The sequence below is a fragment of the Lynx canadensis genome, chromosome D4 (assembly GCF_007474595.2).
Source record: "Lynx canadensis isolate LIC74 chromosome D4, mLynCan4.pri.v2, whole genome shotgun sequence".
Lineage (NCBI taxonomy): Eukaryota > Metazoa > Chordata > Mammalia > Carnivora > Felidae > Lynx > Lynx canadensis.
Genome location: NC_044315.2, coordinates 9,001,998 through 9,022,064, shown reverse-complemented (window position 1 = coordinate 9,022,064; position 20,067 = coordinate 9,001,998). Strand labels below are relative to the sequence as shown.

The following is a 20,067-nucleotide window of genomic DNA, read 5'->3' as shown; positions in this document are numbered from 1 at the left end:
ACGCGAGTATGTAAATAAATTGAGGCTTTGGCTCTTTCAAATTAAGGCCAGCCTCTGTATCATAGCTGTGCTATAGCTCCTATTTATGCTTTCCCTTCAAGGCTTGGCTTCTAATTGGGGTTGGAATTCAAGGAAATCACTTAGCATAATGCTTCAAGGCTAGAGGTATGGTTTTCTGCTTTTGTAGAGACTGTGCACTTGATTATACTTCACCTTCATTTTTCTGACCGTAACCGTACGTCAGGAAATGAAAATACTTTGATTTAAAGCAGACGGACAAAAAAGGATACACATAGAAAAAAGAACCATTGCCTTTAATTGCTTACAGAACATGCTTATCAAACCAACCGCAGTGAAGAAGTCCCCTTTCTTACTATTAGCAAGTCTTAAAGTATACGAGTCAGTGATACTCAGCTGATTAAAATAACTGGCGAGAGGATCCTCTCACGGGAATTATACCTCAATTCCGCTCCCCTTTTGTAAGCAGCCCCTTTTCCCCTGTCTGTATTTCTGCTAATGCTCTTGTATCATGATGAAGAGAGGAGAGGTCAGTGTGCCTGCCAACTGGTACAGTGTTAAGCCACCATTCAGTTCCTTGAGCTTCTCTCCTGATCTTGTTTTTAAAATCTTTTATGTCCATTCCAATCATGAAACTGGGGAACAAGAGGACCCTCGCATGGGCCTTTTATGCCTTTTAGGAAAAGACTGTGCGTTTCCAGGTTAACGGCGGTAAGTCATGGCCGACCTCAGCAGTAGTTCTTGAAAGCAGGCCTTCTGCAATCCGGACCCTCTTGAAAGAAGGCTCACATGGAAACCAGGGCAGAGAGGGTAATAAGCAGGAGTCGACAAGGATGTCTTCCTGTGAATGACCCCTTGCAGTCGCTGGATGGACTTTTGGGTTCGTCATACTGGACTTGGGCAGGTGGTGCTGTGCCTCCGGTCCCCCTCTGGTGCCACAGCCGCCCTGTCTCACACGTGAACTAAAGTCCTAGATGGTCTCTTGGCTGGCTTCCTTCTCCGTCCATCCTGGAAACATGTGGCTCACTCTCTCACCAGCTCCTTTTCCTGCCCATCTACTTCCCACCATGTGCTATTAGATTCTAGAAGGAATTGAATCTCCATAGGCTGCTTTCCAAAGTCGTACCCTACCCTCACACTATAGCCTCTGTCTCTGCTGCTTTTCAGGCTAAGCAGTTAGTTCGTGGTCCAGTCACACCTGCCCCATGAACACACACCCGGATGCACGTGCTGCCGTAAGAAATAGGACAGGGAGAGAGAGCCCGTGTGCCCTTTATGTGGTCACAAGACCGCAACATCTTGCATAAGCAGTCCACTGTCACCACTAGGAAATGACCTTGCTTGGTGCAATCCCACGTGTATCATATTCTTGCCTCCCCACCTTTCTCACTTGCTGTCTTTCCCTAAATAGCCCCCTCCCTTCTCAGCCCTGATGGAATCCTCCTCACCTGTGCATATCTAGCTGCATTCTGATTTCTGGCAAATTCTACCCCCAGTGGCCCCACCTCAGAGCCTCTCCCCATCATTTCTTCCCTTGTACTACCTCTGGGGCTCACTGTGGCTCTCCCAGTCACCTTAGTGAGTGTTTGGCTTCTCACAAAAAAGGATTATGTTCTAGATCTAGAGTCCAAGGCCATTGGCTTCCGTATTTTTTTTTTAATTTGGCAAAACACCTAAAATGTATCGTTTTCACTGTTTTTAAGTGTGCAGTTCAGTAGTGTTAAGGATGTTCTCATTGTTGTGCAACAGATTTCCAGAACTCTTTGGTGAAGCCGAAACCCCCTACCCGTGAAACACCACCCCATTGACCGCTCCCCTGTCCCTGGGAACCACTGTTCCACTTTGTGTTGCTACAAATTTGACTACTTTAGATGTGTCATGTAAGTGAATCAGACGGTATTTGTCCTTTTCAGACTGGCTTATTTCAGTCAGGGCTATGTTCTCAAGGCTCATCCAGGTTTTAGCATATGAAAGGATTTCCTTCCGTCTTAATGCTGAATAATACCCCATTTTCCTTCTGTACTGCATTTTATTTGTCCGTCAATCCACTGATGGACACCTGACTTGTTTCCACCTCCTGGCTGTTACGAATAAAGGTGCTGTAGACATGTGAGTACAAATCTCTCTTTAAGACTTTGCTCTCAATTCTTCTGGACATATACCCAGAGGTGGGATTGCTGGATCGTATGGTACTTGAATTTTTCATTTTTGGAGTAAAAGGACCATGTTTGAGCTTCAGAGCTCAGCAGCTACCGCACAGGGCTGTGCTCAGGTCTGTGCATACACTGAAAGTGAGGTATTGATTGGAATAGTCATGGCCAGTACTGATAAGCCAGTAATAAAGAACAACTTCCTCCATTTTGTTAGGGGATCTGCATTCTAGACAAGGTTGTGTTACCACAGCATTCGACAAAACACTTCAAGGAACAAATGGAAGTTTTGTAAGTGTTCTGTGTTGCCACAGTTGTGAGGATATCTTACGCAAGTCTACCCTTCCCTAAGTATGTATGCACACGTACGCACACAATTTCAACCACAAGTGGACTGTTTTTCCGTAAGAATATGTGTGTCTATAGTAGAGTTCAGCGTTTTCCTGTTGGGTTTCCCGCAGGCATAAAAGCTAACACTGATGTTTCTAATAGGATTCACGTACAGCAAAGCGGGTGTGTGCCTTGACGAAGAGACTGTGGCTGTGATACTGAGTCCTCAGCTTGTGTTTGTAACCGGTGCCCCTGTGACCCTTTAGATCTATGAAGACTCGATCGTCTTACAGTCTGTGTTTAAGAGCGCTCGGCAGAAAATTGCCAAAGAGGAAGAGAGTGAGGACGACAGCAACGAGGAGGAGGAGGAGGAAGATGAAGAGGAGTCCGAGTCAGAGGGTAAGCCCAGGCATGTGTTTCTTCCATTTTTGTGCCTCTCGCCACCTGCAGAGACATTTCCACAGATGCTAACAAAACAGATGTTCGAGTCCGCCATTCTGTGGTCTCTCGTGTCCTTGCTGGCCAACCTCAGGCAGTGTACTTAACCCTGATCAAGGTCAGTGTTCTTCCCTATAAAACCGAGGTATGAGAAACATCCCCAATGCATGCAGAGAGCCTAGCATATAGCCAGACTCGTAGCAAACACTCGCTGAATGTTGTCTTGGAAAATTAGTGTTATACACATTTTCTACCAACATAGCTGTTAATGACACCTGTCTGTTATGGAACACAGAGGCTCCCTAGCCCGGAAGGACTGATGGAGCGTTGATTTCTAGGCATCCCCGCTCCCCCTCGAGTTTCTGATTCTGTAACCTGTGTGTTGGGCTCAAGAGAGAGCATTTCTGACACTTTCCCGGGAAATCCTGATGCTGTGGGGGCTCAAGAACACACTGTGAGAATCCTTGTCTTAGAAAATAATTGTCAAAGTGAGTTGGAAATGGGGTCCATTTTGTCCGTCATGGATCCAGTACTGATCTGCCTTTAAAATTTTGATATTTTGTTCATCATGGATTTTTTTGGCATTAGCCTCAAGTATTTCAAACACTGCATTAGTATGTTTATCTCAATTACTTAGTTTCAGTGCCTTCAGAAATTGTTTTAAGTTTTGAAATTTAACTCCAGAAAAGTGAACATACAGTGTTCTGTGAGTTTCAGGTATACAATACAGGGATTCAATAATTCTCTACCTTTTTCAGTCCTCTTCATGATAAGTGTGTGCTTTAATCCCCATCATCTATTTCCCTATCTGCTGCCCCCCCACCACATCCCCTCTGGGGGATCAGTTTGTTCTCTGTAGTTAAGAGTCTGTTTCTTGGTTTGTCTTTTTCCTTTGCTTTATTTTTGTGTTTGTTTGTTTCTTAAATTCCGCATATGAATGACATCATACGGTATTTGTCTTTCTCTGACTTAATTTAGCCTAATACTCTCTAGCTCCATCCATGTCATGGCAAATGACATTTTTTATGGCTGAGTAATATTCCTGTGTGTGTGTATCACATCTTCTTTATCCACTCAGAAATTTTGCACCCAAGGCAAATACCTCTTTTGTGGAAGCTTCCTCCCAGGTGCCTTCAAAAGTCTAAATTGATTACCTAAGTATGTTCTCACCCCTACCTCCTCCTCTCCAAGTAATTAATCTCCGCCATATACGGTCTTCTGTCTAAAACAGTACAGGTATACTTCAGAAGTTTTTTTTTTTTTTATTAGATTTGTTCTTCATTACAAACTTAGGGGCGCCTGGGTGGTGCAGTCGGTTAAGCGTCCGACTTCAGCCAGGTCACGATCTCGCGGTCCGGGAGTTCGAGCCCCGCGTCAGGCTCTGGGCCGATGGCTCAGAGCCTGGAGCCTGTTTCCAATTCTGTGTCTCCCTCTCTCTCTGCCCCTCCCCCGTTCATGCTCTGTCTCTCTCTGTCCCAAAAATAAATAAACGTTGAAAAAAAAATTAAAAAAAAAAAACAAACAAACTTAGTACAGACAACTTGGAAAATATTTTTTTAAGAAAGGAAAATGTGTAATACCGCTACCCCATATACATTTAACATTTGGAGAATGGGCCTTTCAGGTTTTTTTCTCCATATATTTTCTTTAGAAAAGCACAGCACACTGTTTTGTAGCATAATTTTTCTGTATTATGAACATTTCCCAGTAGCAGTGAGTGTCTTAATAACAGCAGTATCCATTAACATTCATTAATGAGGTGAACAAAATATATCGATGTCACTTCTAAATAACACTGTCCTGAACGTTTTTACCCAAAAATCACTGCAAACATTCTTCAAACCTCTGATTCATGCCTATTGCCCCACAGAATGGGGCCCCTGTCTTTGCCAGCGTTGTGTCCCCACACCCACATCCCTTCTCCATGACATTCTCTTCAGTGATTCTGCCTCCTACTCATTTTAACGTTTTTCAATTGCATGTGGTTATTCCCCAGTTCTGAGATCCCAGTGTTTGATGATGTAGGTCTACGTAACTTACCCGAGCTAGATCTTTCCCGATTTTAGAGCCACATTTCTAATCTGTTTTCAAATATCTGCCCTCTTAGCCTCATCCGTTGAGGTTCTCAGAGCTCGCTGGAGACTTGATGTATTATCTTTCTAGGGCTGCTTTTACAAATCACCAAAATGGAGTGGCTTAACACAACGCGTAATTAGGACCTCACAATTCTAGAGGTCACAGTGTGCTGTGGGTCTCTCTGGACCGAAATCAGGGTGTTCATGGGCCGCGTTCCTCACTGGAGGCCAGAACCCATTTCACGTGCATCCTTCTCATGCTGTGTCTTTTCGACCTCTTTCCTGCCTCTTCTTGTACTTTTTTTTTTTTTTAACTGAGATATAATGACATGTTAGTTTCAGGTGTACAATGTAAGGATTCCATATTTGTATATATTGTAAAACGATCACCACACTAAGTCTGGTTAATATCCATCACCACAGGGGCGCCTGGGTGGCTCAGTCAGTTAAGCTTCCAGCTCTTGGTTTCAGCTCAGGTCATGATCTCCCTGTTCATGGGTTCGAGCCCTGCACCGGGCTCTGAGCTGACAGCACGGACTCTGCTTGGGATTCTCTGTCTCCCTTCCTCTCTGCCCCTCCCTGACTTGCTTTCTCTGTCTCTCAAATTTTAAAAACTTAAAAAAAAATAGATCCATCACCACAAATAGTTACAAATGTTTTCTTTTGCTGAGAACATACAAGATCTACTTTCTTAGCAAATGTCACATACATAGTATTATCAATTACAGTCACCATTCTATACTCCTGACTTAACTTGTTTCAAACCTGGAAGTTGTACCTTTCAACCCCTTTCAGTCAGTCACCCTCCAGCCCCTACCTCTGGCAACCAGCCTCGGGGAGTGTTTTGGTTTTCTTTTTAGGAATTTACATTTAAGTAAGATCATAGAGTATTTATCTTCCTTATTTTACTTAGTATAATGCCCTCTGGGTCCATCCATGTTGTGACAAATGGAAAAATTTTTATGGCTGAATAATAGTTCACTACACACACACACATTTCCTTTATTCACCCATCGGTGGACACTTAGGTTATTTCAAATCCTGACTGTGAGTCATGCCACAATGAACGTGGGGGTTCACACATCTTTTCGATTTAGTGTCATTTTCTTCATGTAAACTCCACAGGTGGGAATGCCAAATAATAAGGTCTGTTTTTAGTTTGTGAGGAACCTCTATACAGTTTTCCATAGTGACTACACAAATTTACATTCTTACCAACAGGGTACGAGGGTCCCCTTTTCTCTGCATCCTCGCCAACGCTTTTTACTTCTGGTCTTTGGCATAGCGGCCCTTTTAAGAGGTGTAAGGTGATAGGTCTTTGTGGTTTTGATCCACATTTCCTTGGTGATGAGTGATATTGAGCACCTCTTCGTGTACTTCTTGGCCATCTGTATATGTCTTTGGGAAAATGTCTGTTCAAATTATTTACCCGTTTTTTTAATTGGATTGTTTTGCTGTTGAGTTGTAGAAGATCTTTCATATTCTGAATATGAACTCCTGAAGGGATAAGATTTGGACACACTTTCTCCCATTCACTAGGCCCCTTTTTCATTTTGCGGATAGTTTCTTTTGCTGTGCAGAAGCTTTTTCATCTGATGTAGCCACACGTGTTTATTTTTGCTTTTGTTGGCAATGAGTTCTCAGACCTAACACCATAAAGTCAAGACAAATGTCAAGGAGCTTCCTGCCTATATTTTCTTCCAGGAGTTTGATGGTTTCAGGTCTTATGCTTTCAAGTCTTTTATCTTCATTGAGATAATTCTTGTTATGTGATATTTGTATGGTGTGAGATAGTGATCCCGTTTCATTTTTCTGCATGTGGCTGTCTGGATTTCCCAACACCGTTACTGAAGAGACTGGCCCTTCACTGTTGTACCTTCTTGGCTCCTTTGTTGTAAAGTGACCACGTGTGTGCTTCACTTCTGGGCTGTCTATGCTGTTCCATTGATCTATATGTCTGTTTTTAATGCCAATACCATACTGTTTTGGTTGCTTTAGCTCTGTAATATAGTTTGAAATCAAGGAGTGTGATACCTCCAGCTTTGTTTTCTCAAGATTGCTTGGGCTGCTCTGGATTGTTTGAGGCATCACACAAATTTTAGAACAAATAGAAATTTGCTCTATTTCTGTGAAAAATGCCATTGGAATTTTATACATCGCATTGAATCTACAGGTTGCTTTGGGTAGTATGGGCATCTTAACAGTGTTATTCCAGTTGATAGCACAAATATTTTTCCACTTGTTTCATTAATATTGGATAGTTTTCAGTTTACGTGTCTTTCACCTCCTCGGTTAAATTTGTTCCTAGGAATTTTTTTTTTTCCCAAGGCAACTGTAAATGGAATAGTTTTAATTTCTTTCTGAAAGCTCATCACTAGTGTTTAGAAGTACAAAAGATTTTGGTATATTGATTTTGTATCCTTCCATTTAATTCTTTGATTAGCTCTAACATATTTGAAGTCTTTAGCGTTTTCTATATACATTATCTTCTGCAATTAGTGATAGTTTCCATTCTTTCTTTCCAACTTGGGTGCCTTTTCTTTTTCTTGCCTAACTGCTCTGGATAGGACTTCGGGTACTGTGTTGAATAAAAGTGGCAAGAGTGGGCGTCCTTGTTTTTGTTTCTGATCTTACAGGAAAAGCTTCCAGCTTTTCTCCATTGAGTGTATTAGCTGTGGGCTTATATATAGCCTTTATTATGTTGACGTTTGTTCCTTCGATATGCACTTTGTCAAGAGTTTCTATCATAAGTGGATGTTGCATTTTTTCAGATGCTTTTTCTACATCTATTGAGATGATCGTGACTTTTATCCTTTGTTTTGTTAAGGTGGTATATCATGTTTATTGATTTGTGATTTGAACTATCATTACATGCCCAGAATAAATGCCTCTTGAGTGTGGGGTAGAATCCTTTTAATGTATTGTTGAACTTGTACTGCTAATATTTTGTTGAGGATTTTTGCATCTATATTCATCACAGATAGTGGCCTATAAAATTCTTTCCTTATGGCATCCTGGTCTGGTTTTGGTATCCGGGTAATGGACTCAGAAAATGAGTTTGGAAGTGTTTCTTCTTATTTGTTTTGGAAGAGTTTGAGAGGATTGGTATTCATTCTTCTTTGAATGTTTGGTAGAATTCCCCAGTGAAGCTGTCTGGACCCAGACTTCTATTAGTTGTGAGGTGTTTGATTACTGATTTGATCTCCTTACTAATAATAGATCTGTTCATATTTTCTTACCTTTTTATGATTTGGTCTTGATAGGTTTTATATTTCTAGGAATTTATCCATTTCTTCTAGGTTGCCAAATTTGTTGGCATATAATTGTTCACAATGGTCTCTTGTGATCCTTTGTATTTCAGTGGTATCAGCTGTAACTTGTCTTTGATTGATTCTGACACCTCTTTTTTTCTTAGTGAGTGTGGCTAAAGATTTGTCCATTTTGTTTATTTACAAGGAACCAGCTTTTAGTTTCAATGTTATTTTCTATTGCCTTTTTACCCTCTATTTATTTCTGCTCTGATCTTTATTATCTCCTTTCTACTAACTTTGGACTTGTTTGTTCTTTTTCTAGTTGCTTGAGCTGTAAAAGTAGGTTGAGATTTTTCTTCTTTCTTGATGCTTCATTCATTGTCATGAACGTCCCTCTGAGAACTGCTTCTGCTGCAGGAGTTTTGGTATGCTGTGTTTTTATTTTCATTTGTCTCAAGTTATTTTTTAATTTCTCCTTTGAGTTCTTTGTTGACCCATGGGCTGTTGTCTACCATTGTTTAAGCTCCACATGTGAATAATTGATTTCTCTTTTCAACCACTGTGGTCAGAAAAGATGCTTTGCTATTTCAGTCTTCTTAAGTTCATTGAGAGAGGCAGGGGGAGACAGAGAGGGAGACACGGAGTCCGAAGCAGGCTCCAGGCTCCGAGCTGTCGGCACAGAGCCAGGCGTGGGGCTCAAACCCACAAACCGTGAGATCATGACCTGAGCCAGAGTTGGACATTAACCGACTGAGCTTGATCTATCTTTCCATTATTTGTGACATCTTTAGTTTCCTTCATCACCATCCTACAATTTGCAGAGTTCAAGTCTTTCATCTCTTTGGTTAAATTCACCCCTAGGTATTTCATTTTTTTGATGCAGTTGGAGGGAGTGTTGTTTCCCAAATTTCTCTGATAGCTATTAGTATATAGAAACACAAATGATTTCTGTATGTTCATTTTGTATGCTACTGCATTGCCAAATTCATTTTTTTGTTCCAGTAGCAGGGTTTTGTTGTTTTCAAACTTTTATTTAAATTCTAGTTAGCGTGTAGTGTAATATTCGTTTCAGGAGTAGAATTTAGTGATTCATCAGTCACATAGAACACACAGTGCTCATCATAATCAGTGCCCTTCTTAATACCCGTCACCCATTTAGCCCACCCCCCACCCACGTCCCTCCATCAACTCTCTGTTTGTTCTGTATATTATGGTTTGCTTCCCTCTCTTTTTTCCTTTCCCATACGTTCATCCATTTTGTTTCGTAAAATTCCACACATTCTAAGAGTGTTTTGGTGGAGTGTTTAGGCTTTTCTGTATTTGGTATCGTGTCCTCTGTCCGTAGTGACAGTTTTACTTTTTCCTTTCCAACTTGGACACCTTCTCTTTCTTTTTCTTCAATACCTGCTCTGGCCAGGACTTCCACTACTACGTTGAATAAAAGTGGCAAGAGTAGGTGTCGTAGTCTTTTTCCTCCTCTTAGGGGAAGAGCTCTCAGTGTTTCACCACTGAGTATGTTGTTAGCTGCGGGTTTTTTGTATATGGTGTCTTTTATGTTGAGCTATGTTCCCTCTATACCTACTTTGTCAAGAATCTTTACCAGAACTGGCTGTTGAATTTTGTCAGGTGTGTTTTTGGCATCTTATTGAGATGGGATTTTTATCCTTCATTTTGTTAATAGGGCATATTACATTGTTTTGTGGATTTGAAGCCTCCTGCCTCCCTCGAGTAGATCCTACCTGATTGTGGCATGTGATCTTTTCATGCATTGTTGAATTCAGTTTGCTAGTATTTGGCTGAGAATTTTTGCATCGGTGTCCTTCATGTATATCGACCTTTTGGTATCAGGGTAATTAATGCTGGCCTTGTAAAATGAGTTTGAAAGCATTCCTTCTTCAGTTGCTGGAATAAGTGGAGAAAGGATAGGTTATAACTGTTAATTGTTTGGTAGAATTCACCTGTGAAGCTTTCTGGTTCTAGATTTTGTTTTATGGTTTTAATTTTTTTTTAATGTTTATTTATTTTTGAGACAGAGAGAGACAGAGCATGAACGGGGGAGGGTCAGAGAGAGGGAGACACAAAATCTGAAACAGGCTCCAGGCTCTGAGCTGTCAGCACAGAGCCCGACCCGGGGCTCGAACTCACGGACTGCGAGATCATGACCTGAGCAGAAGTCGGCTGCTTAACTGACTGAGCCACCCAGGCGCCCCTGTTTTATGGTTTTTTAAATTACTGATTCAATTTTATTGTATTTGCTGTATTCAGTTTTTTTTATTTCTTCATAACTGAGGCTTCTTAGAAGGTAGTTTCTAGAAATTGATCTATGTTTTTCTATTTTCCAATTTGTTGGCATATAATTGTTCATGGTAGTCACTGATTATGCTTTGTGTTTCTGATTTTAAGCCCTCTTTTTCTCTTAATGAGTCTTGGCTAGAGGTTTATTAATTTTAGTTACCACTTCAAACTTCTAGTTCATTAATGTTTTCTATTGTTTTTTTAGTCTCAATTTCATTTATTTCCTCTCTGATTCGTATTATTTCCTTTCTTCCATTAACTTTGGGCTTTCTTTTTCTAGTTCTTATAGATGTAAAATCAATAGTTTATTTGGGATTTTTGTTTCTTGAGGTAGGCTTGTATTGCTATGAACTTCCCTGGTTTTGTTGCATACACAGACTTAGGACTACTGTTTCCATTTTCATTCGTGCAAGAGACTTTCACTTACTTTTTGATTTCTTTGTTGACCCATTGGTTGCTGAGTAGGATGTTGTGTGGTATCTGTGTATTTTTTTTTTCCAATTTCCTTCTCGTGAGTGATTTCCAGTTTCATACTGTAGTAAAAAAAAAAAACAAAAAAACAAAAAAAAAACTTTACACGATTTCATTCTTCTTACATGTATTGACAATTGTTCTGTGGCCCACCATGTTATCTGTACTGGATAATGTTGTATGTGCCTTTGGGAAGAATGTATCTTCTGCAGTGTTTGGTTGGAATGTTCTCTCTACATGTATGAATTTCATCTGATTTCATGTGTCATTTCAATCCATCAACTGATTTAAGTGAGATGATACACTCCTCTACTTTCATTATATTGCTGACATTTTCTTTCTTTATATCCTCTAATAGTTGCTTCATGTACTTAGGTGTTCCTATGTTGGGTACATAAATATTTATCAATATTGTATCTGCTTCTTGGATTGACCTTTTTTATCATGATGTAAAGCCTCTCCTTTTCCCTTAGTACAGTCTTTGTTTTAAAGTCTGTTTTGTCTGATATAACTTTTGTTGCTACAGGTTTCGATTTGTGTGGAATATATTGATTTTCCATTCGCTTCCCTTTCAGTCTGTGTGTCTTCAGATCTCAAGTGAGTATCTTCTAGGCAGGTCTTGCTTTTTCTTATCCACTCATTCAGCCTATTTGGACTGGCATATGTAGCCCATTTGTATTTTAACCAATTAATAATAGCTGTGTGCTCACTGCCATTTTGTTCATTGCTTGCTGGAATTTTTATGGTTCCTTTCTTCTTTTGCTCCTTCCTCTGTGGTTGCATGACTGGGGTTAGTGGTATCCTTAGACTTCTTTATTTTTTGTGTATTTACTGGAGGTTTTAGCTTTGTGTTACCAGGAGGCTTACATACAACAGTTTATATTTTTATTCAGTCCATTTTAAGTTGATAACAACTTAGGTTTTAACATATTCTAAAGCTCTACAGTTTTATTGTCCCCACCCCCTCCACGTTTCAGGTTTTTAAAGTCACATGCTACATCTCTTTATTTTGTGTACATACTTACATATCTCCACTAATTATTGTAGTTATAGTTATTTTTACTACCTTTGTCTTCAGCCTTCATATTAACTTTACAAGTGATCCGTTCACTACTGTTTTTTCATAGGAGTTGCTCCTAACTTGCACCCTTTGTTTTTAGCTTGAAAAGTCCCTCTTACACTTCTTGAGGTTGATGAACTTTAGCTTTTGCTTGTCTGCAAAACATTTTTCTCTCCAGTTCTGAATGATAAATTTGCCAGGTAGAATGTTCTTGGTTGGCCTTGTTTTTTTTTTTTTTTTTCTCTTTGAGCACTTTGCATACATCTGTTAACTCCCTTCTGGCATAGAAAGTTTCTGCTGAAAAATCTGATCGTCTTCTGGGGTTTCCCTTGTACTTGTCCAGCTGGTCCAGTTCTGTTTTATTCCTTCTTCTGTGGATCTCTCCTCATGAAGTTTTCAGCTCAGCTACTGCATTCTTAAGCTCTGGGACTTTGTTTATTTAGAGACAGTGAGCAGGGGAGGGGCAGAAGGAGAGAGAAGGTTAAGCAGGCTCCGTGCCCAGGATGGAGCCCAGCTCGGGGCTTGATCTCATGAACCATGAGATCATGACCTGAGCTGAAATGAAGAGTTGGATGCTGAACCGACTGAGCCACCTGGGCGGCCCAGCTCTGATTCTTACTGGGTACTTGTTTCTATTTTCTGTCTCCTTGTGGAAGTCCTGTGTTAATCCATTCTCCTACCCAGTTCTGTGAGCACTTTTATGGCCATTATTTTAAACTCCTAACCAGGAAAAGCCCCTAAGAAAATAGAGCTAAGTGATATACCTAAATGTGTACCTTCCTCTTTCCTTGAGAACATTATACCTCTGTCTCTTCACCTCCCTGGAGTCTGTGTTGGTTTTGATGCACTCGTTAAACTATGGCTTCTCTCGGTCTTAAAAGCTTAACCGCTTGTTGAAGACGAAACTTACTCAACCCTGCTCTACCTCTTGGTGGTCTCTCACACCTTTGTGATACTCTAAGCAGCCTGTTTTATTTTCAGTGGCTCCCAGTGGTTAAGGTGGTGCCAAGAACCAGTCATGGTCTGAAAGGGGAGGATCTCCGTGAGCATAGCGGTTCAGGCTGCTTAGATACTTTTAAAGTGAGCCAACGTCTACCGTGCTGCTGGGTCATAAGCATCAGCTGCGGGCCACCAGGGCCAGATGTCCCGGGGCTGGCAGACATAAAAACCATGGCCCTACATGTAGAAATGGCCCTTTGGGATCTCCTGGCTCTCTCTGGAGTGTGGCAGAGGAAGAGCTCAAAGGTAAGGCCTGCCCTGCTACGTCTTGCAAAAGGATTCCTGCCCGTCTTTAGATAGAGGTATGTTTCATTAGAAGATTTTCCCCTCACACCGCATCTGTGAAACCAAGTTAATAGGTCTCTTTCACTAAAAGATTGGGGTTCTTGGACTCTTGCCTTTTGCTTTGCCCGGGGGTGGGGGTGGGGGTAGCTGCCAACATTGGGCACCAGAGGAGGGTACCAGCTCCTGTCCAGGAGATACACTGGTGAGGTAGAGGGAAAGTGCATGATGCCTCCACCCCGGGGAGCACCCCCGCAGGCCTTTATAGAAGTGCATCAGATGAGGCACCCACTGCTCAGGCTGAGCTTTTAATAAAACAAGGCTTTTTCACTTAAAGTCTGGGTGCCTCGCAATCACTGCCCCTGTACTGGGTCCTAGGCCAAGACACCCCATTTTGCAGCTCACTAGAGCCTTGTGGGGGTTCTTGGATGTGAGACTCGTTAGTTTTCCAAGTTAGATGTTTTAGGGACTCCTCTCTCGGCTGCAGGTCTTAAAACTTGGGGTGCCCGATGTGGGGCTCAAACCCTTCACTCTTCAGGGAGCATCTCCAGGTTTTGCGTTAACCTCCTGAACTGGAAGCACCACCCCAGGGGTGGGGTTTATGGTGAGAATGTGCCTCAGCCTCTCCTCTTGATGTGATGTTTTTTCCTCATTTGCCTAATGTGTAGAAGTCACTTAGCTAGTTTGGGGTCGTTGTGTTTTTTTTTTTTTTTTTTTTTCCTCCTGCGGAAATTGTTCTGTATATAGTTGTAGAATCAATGTGTCCTCAGCAGGTAAGTTCGGGACTTCCTCTTCTTCTTCTGTTAAGGACTCAGGGCTCCCCTGGTTAATCCAGGCTTATCTCCCCTTCTGAAGGGCAGCTGATTAGCAACATTAATCCCTTTTGCCAAGTAATGTAACATTTTGGGGATTAGGACAGGGACATCTCCAAGGGGCTGTTATTCTGCCTGATAAAGGACAGTTTTCATGGGTACATAATGGTGGGATCATAAAGCCATAGGATGCTGTTTGTAGTGCTTACCTGATAGGTCCCATCTTTTAGTCGAGTTTTGCATGACGGCTTTTTGGAAGTAACACGTTCACTGACACACAAAATCGGGTAGCTTTCCAGTATCTCCCACTCCGAGGTGTATTTAAATTATCTTCTTAAAGAAGTACTTTCTTACCTTTACTGCCAGCCTTCTGCCCTTTCACACCTCGCGTGCATTTTCTGTACTGCAAATGTCAGGAAATGCTCCGCCTGTGTAGATAAAGATATTTCATGTCTTGTTTTCGTTTAGCAAGTTTTTAGAGGCAGCATGCCCAAGTGCCTCAGTCGGCGAAGCATCCGACTTCGGCTCAGGTCATGATCTCGGGGTTCGTGGGTTCGAGCCCCACATTGGGCTCTGTGATGACAGCTTTGGAGCTTGCTTTGGATTCTACGTCTGCCTGTCTCTCTCAAAAATAAACATTAAAATTTTAGAAATTTTTTAGAGGCCTTGCTTCACATCCTTATGCATTAATAGGTCAGCCTTTGCACCCCAGCTTTTCTCCTTTTCCTAAATTACTCCACACACAACAACAGGGCCATACCTGATAGCTCATGATGCAGCAGACATTTGGGCACAAGGAAGGGAAGCCTTGACTAGAATACTATTTTGTGTACTTGCATTTGCCCACCTTTGCTGCATTCGGGTTGGGTGGAGAACATACTTGGGAACTACAGTTCAGAACAGCTCCAATCTTCTCTTCGTGGATACCCTGTGCTCTCATGGAAGATTTCATTTGTGTCAGTGTTTTGGTGGGTCCCTCCTCTTCACAAAGGAAGTCTGAAAAATTCTCATCATGGTTCAGTTAAGTGTCCGACTCTTTAAATAAACTTTAAAAAGAAAAACTCTCATCTCTAAGCTTCCTTCTAGAACTGTAATTCCCTCCATGACAATATCCATTTCCATGTGCCTTGAGACCCAGTAAACATGATATTCCAGTCTAACCGGTTTGAATGAGGGCTACACATCCTTAGTGACTTCATCATCGAATCCTAAACATGGTATTCCACGGACATCCGTCCTGGCCCAGTGCCATGGGACGGATCTTCCTTGTACATTGGAGTACGCACCTGCCTCTGTGGTATTTATTGCACGTTGAATCCTCCCTCGTGTTCTTATTCCTGTCCTCAGAATAGCTTTGAAAGGGAAGAGGGATGCCAGTTTTTGAAGGTTCATTGAGTAGAATGCTGGTAGAAATTTACCATGTGGATACATGTTCACCATATCTCTCCTCAGTTCTGCCAAACCTGTCAACAAATAGGTTTACAGCAGCTTTGCTTATATTCTAAATTTGAAAAAAACAAACAAAAAAAAAAAACCTGGGAACTTCAGCACTCACCACTAAAGGGTTAAAGAATTTTTCATGCACCCTTGAAGTAGAACATTTACAGGCTTTAGAAAGAATTAGGTGGGCGGCGGAGGGTGGGTGGTGTGCCTGGGTAGCTCAGTCAGTTAAATGTCCAAGTTTAGCTCAGGTCATGATCTTGAGGTTTTTGAGTTCAAGCCCTGCATCAGGCTCTGTGATGATAGCTCGGAGCCTGGAGCCTGCTTCAGATTCTGTGTCTCCCTCTCTCTCTCTCTCAAAAATGAAAAATACTTAGATTTAGACCAATATGTATATGAATGGATAGAAATGTCCCACATATATGAGAATACAGGCAAGCTGTCACATTTGAGCATGCATAAAACAAAGTGTGTGTGTGCGTGCGCATGCTTGACATCTTTATGTAATTATAAAATGTAAACTGTTTTTTTCTGGAAATAATCACCAGAAAGAGAACAACAAGGAATTACTAGAGATGGTGGGAAAGGAAGCATATAATCATTTAACTTTGCATTTTCTACCTTTCTGTGCTGTTACTATTATTCAACTATGTGAATTTTCTTTTTAAGTCAACTAGAGTGATCTCCATAGTAACACGGGCCTTCAAAAAAAATTTTTAAAAGCCTTACACTTATTTGTACTTTTTCCTGAAAAACCCCCCAGGAGTAGGGAAGACAGCTCTGTTTATCCTGCTGAGGGAGTTAAGAGAACAGCCAAAGAACCCAGCCTTCTGTAAGACCTCATCCCTCATGCTGCCTCCTTAGGGTGATGATATTAATTTGTCCTCCTAACCAAGAAAAGTCTGTGAGTGGAAGGGGGTGCTAACAGGACCATGGAGAACAAGCCTGAATTGAGAGGGTTCTGGATACTCCGCGACCTTCTGATTTGTCACCTGCAGCTTGGCGCCCTTTTTTACTACCTGCAGAAGGACTTCCCACGATGGCTCACTGTGGTTTTGTTTTTGTTGCAGCAAAATCCGTCAAGGTGAAAATCAAGCTCAATAAAAAAGACGAGAAAGGCCGGGACAAAGGCAAAGGCAAGAAAAGGCCAAATCGAGGAAAAGCCAAACCCGTAGTGAGTGATTTCGACAGCGATGAGGAGCAGGAGGAAAACGTAAGTGGACCAGGCTTTGACTGAGGCCCAGAAGCCCTCTCCCCGCTTTACCTCTTTCATAACCCTCTTTATTTTCCAGAAATGGAAACGCCAAGACTTGGGGAGATTTTGTTATTGAGGGATGTGAACTAAAGCTGCATGATCTAGGACAAAGAATCGCGGGCTTTGTGTTTAGGGCCTTTTTCATTGTCTTCAAAAATGAAAAACTAGTCAATTGTGTTTTCTTTCCTCCTTTCTTAATCTTCCCGTCACTTCCCAACATAGTTTTCTCCATGGCAGGTTATTTTTCATGGTGGAAAAATTCAGGAGCACTTATGGAGCCAGGCCCTGAAAGAATTACCTTCCCATATGATCCATAATTAAGGTTTCTCTTACTTGCAACATAGCCCAGAAACCAGGGCCAAGGTTCCATGTGCTTACCTCCAGGTCATAGTAGCAAACAGCAGAAGTTGAAGTCAGACCCAAACAGCACAACACCATCCCCGAATTCTGGAGGCAAGTGGCATTGCTGGCAGAAACTTCTGCCACCGGCCTTGGGAAATCCCCTCCACTTATTCACTTTCCAGAAGACCTCAGGCTATCACTCGCCCCCCTCTTTTTTCTTCTTCTGGACAGAGAATTTAACGTTTTGGTCCGTGTGCTGCAGGGCACCACCCTTTGGGTCTGATGAAAACATTTGAGAATTCTTACCCCAGCCCCACACCCAGCCTTCACCCTTGGCCCAGGCTTTTCGAATACATTTAAAATGCTGTGTTTTCTTTAGAAGATGTCCCCGTGAGTAGACATCCAACGTATGGTACTTTTGCCTCTGGTGAATTTTCCAAACCCATAGTGTTAAAAATAAGAATTATCAGCCTTGAACTTTTCATGCCACAGTGAAAGAAAGCAAGACAGTAGTACAGATGGTGGGAATTGCTTTGGGATTTCCCAGCGGGGGCTCCCCTTTTTAGCTTGAATTCCTCACAAGCGTCTCGCCATCTTGACACAGAACCAAGAGACTTGGGTTGACTGTTTCCAAAATGTCGTGTCTTTTCTGCCTTGCCCTCGGGCTGATTTATTGCTTCTTTTTCTTAGGTGTCATTTCCTTCATTTTGTCTTATTTTTAGGAACAGTCAGAAGCAAGCGGGACTGACGATGAGTGAGGAGTACAGGCCTTTTTTTCCTCGGTAGAACTGAGTTCCTTCGTCCCCTCTCTCATTTCTGCCCAGTGAGTTCATTTGTCCTATGGGCCCTGGGTTGTTTCTATAGCATCTTCATCTATAAACTAGCTTTAGGATAGTGCCAGACAAACATATGATATCATGGTATAAAAACACACACACACACACACACACACACACACACACACAAATATTTGTAACATATTGTGACCAAATGGGCCTCAAAGATTCAAAGATTAAAACAAACAAACAAAGCTTTTGATGGAAAATATGTGGGTGGATAGTATATTTCTATGGGTGGGTCTCATTTGGTAACGGTTTGATTGTGCCTGGTTTTACCACCTGTCCAGATGAGAAGATTTTTTTGTCTTTTTGTAGCACTGATAACCAGGAGAAGCCATTAAAAGCCACTGGTTATTTTATTTTTCATCAGGCAATTTTCAGAGTTTTTATTTGTTCGGTATTGTTTTTTTTGTTTGTTTGTTTACACTGTGGTACATATAAGCAACTTTAATAGGTGATAAGTGTACAGTAATTAGACTTCACCTGCATAGACATTTTTCCATTTTATGCTCTATGATCTGAAAAAAAAATGCTTTTTGAACTGTATACGATTTATGTCTACTGTAAACATTGCTGAATTTTTTTTTTTTTGCTCTTGATTTCAAAAAAAAGTTTTGTTGAAAACGCTATTGAATATTGCAATCTCTCTAGTGTATTGGATGGCTTCCTTTGTCAGCCCGATCTCCTATGTTACTGATGTGTATCGTCTCCTTCTCCCTAAAGTGTACTTAATCTTTGCTTTCTTTGCACAATGTCTTTGGTTGCGAGTCATAAGCCTGAGGCAAATAAAATTCCAGTAATTTCCAAGAATGTGGTGTTGGTGCTTTCCTAATAAAGAGACAATTTAGCTCCACCAACACTGCCTCTTGTTTTTTGAGTTCTAGGGGATTGAAACCGTGGTGCCTGAGTGAAGGTCTCCTGCAGAGGGCTGGGCAGTCTCTTAATCCGGAAGGCTTGGGGGGGGGGGGGGGGGGGGGGAAGACCTAGAAAGCCGGTCTTCTGGAATGAACCAGGTTTGTCTCAAGGGAGAGCCCATTGCTTTCAGGACTTTAATCTCAAGCAACAGGAGACATCTGGTGCCATGGACCAAGCCACACTAAGCCCCTGCTCACCCTTTTCTAGTGCTTTAAATTCTGTTTACTAGCCAGATAATCTATATGGTAATATAGATTTACAGTGTAATATGGTATGTAATACTTATATATTAACATCGCCTGATTTTTTCAAAGATTTCACAGGTGTTCAAGAGAACAAGACCAATTCCATGCACCCATATACTCTCCTGCTAAGATTCAACAACAGTCAATATTTTGTCCCTCTCCTTTTTTCATTAAACCACTTTGAAAATAAGTTCCAGCCATCGTGACACTTCACCCCTAAGCACTTCACAAATCTCCCAACGATTCAAGCCATCTCCTGGCTCCCACAATCCCACTTCCATTCCCAAGGGAATGAGCAGTAGCTTCCTAGTATCTCATGGGTAATCTCAGTCCCATTTCCCCAACGGTCCCCAAATTGTCTTGCATTTATTTGTTCGCACAAGTTTTCAAAGACTGTCAGAACTTCCTCTCTTATGGACCTCATTATGACATGGAAAAGGTTTCTCTCCTCTCTAATGGGTCGATGAATCAGAACTGCCTAAGGAGAATGCCACGATTCTTGCTTTCTGAACGTGAAGAATCACCAACGGCTTCTACTTGGAATCCTGAAGGAAATCTGACCGTCACAAAATGCATCCTCCTGAGAAACCCCTTTGTCCCTCTAAGTGTCCACTCTGATGTCTGACTTTCCAGTTAGTCTGATCATTACAGCGTGTGTTGAGTTTCCTTTTACTCTTTGTTTAGAGTTTGCTGGCTGCAGTAGGATTGGAGACTCCCATGTAAGAATCAACTGTATTAGATTTTGTTACTGAATGGTTTGGTTTCAGTTCAAAGAGAAGAGTCTCATTTCACTGCTACCATTTCTGTTTCCAATACTTGATGTACAAATTGGAATCTCTTCTCAGCCTCG

The 20,067-nt window shown here is 41.6% G+C and overlaps 1 protein-coding gene across 5 annotated transcripts in view; it reads left to right on the top strand.

Moving 5' to 3' along the window:
* Nucleotides 1–18,914, top strand: part of SMARCA2 (SWI/SNF related, matrix associated, actin dependent regulator of chromatin, subfamily a, member 2) — a 178,891-nt gene extending 159,977 nt beyond the window's left edge. For all 5 annotated transcript variants that reach the window (XM_030293896.1, XM_030293899.2, XM_030293898.1 and 2 more), the window contains 3 exons: nt 2,765–2,897; nt 16,692–16,834; nt 17,941–18,914. In XM_030293896.1, the coding sequence (XP_030149756.1) occupies nt 2,765–2,897; nt 16,692–16,834; nt 17,941–17,976 (312 nt within the window). In that variant the 3' untranslated portion in view covers nt 17,977–18,914. The remainder of the gene's footprint in view (nt 1–2,764; nt 2,898–16,691; nt 16,835–17,940) is intronic.
* Nucleotides 18,915–20,067: the final 1,153 nt, after the last annotated feature.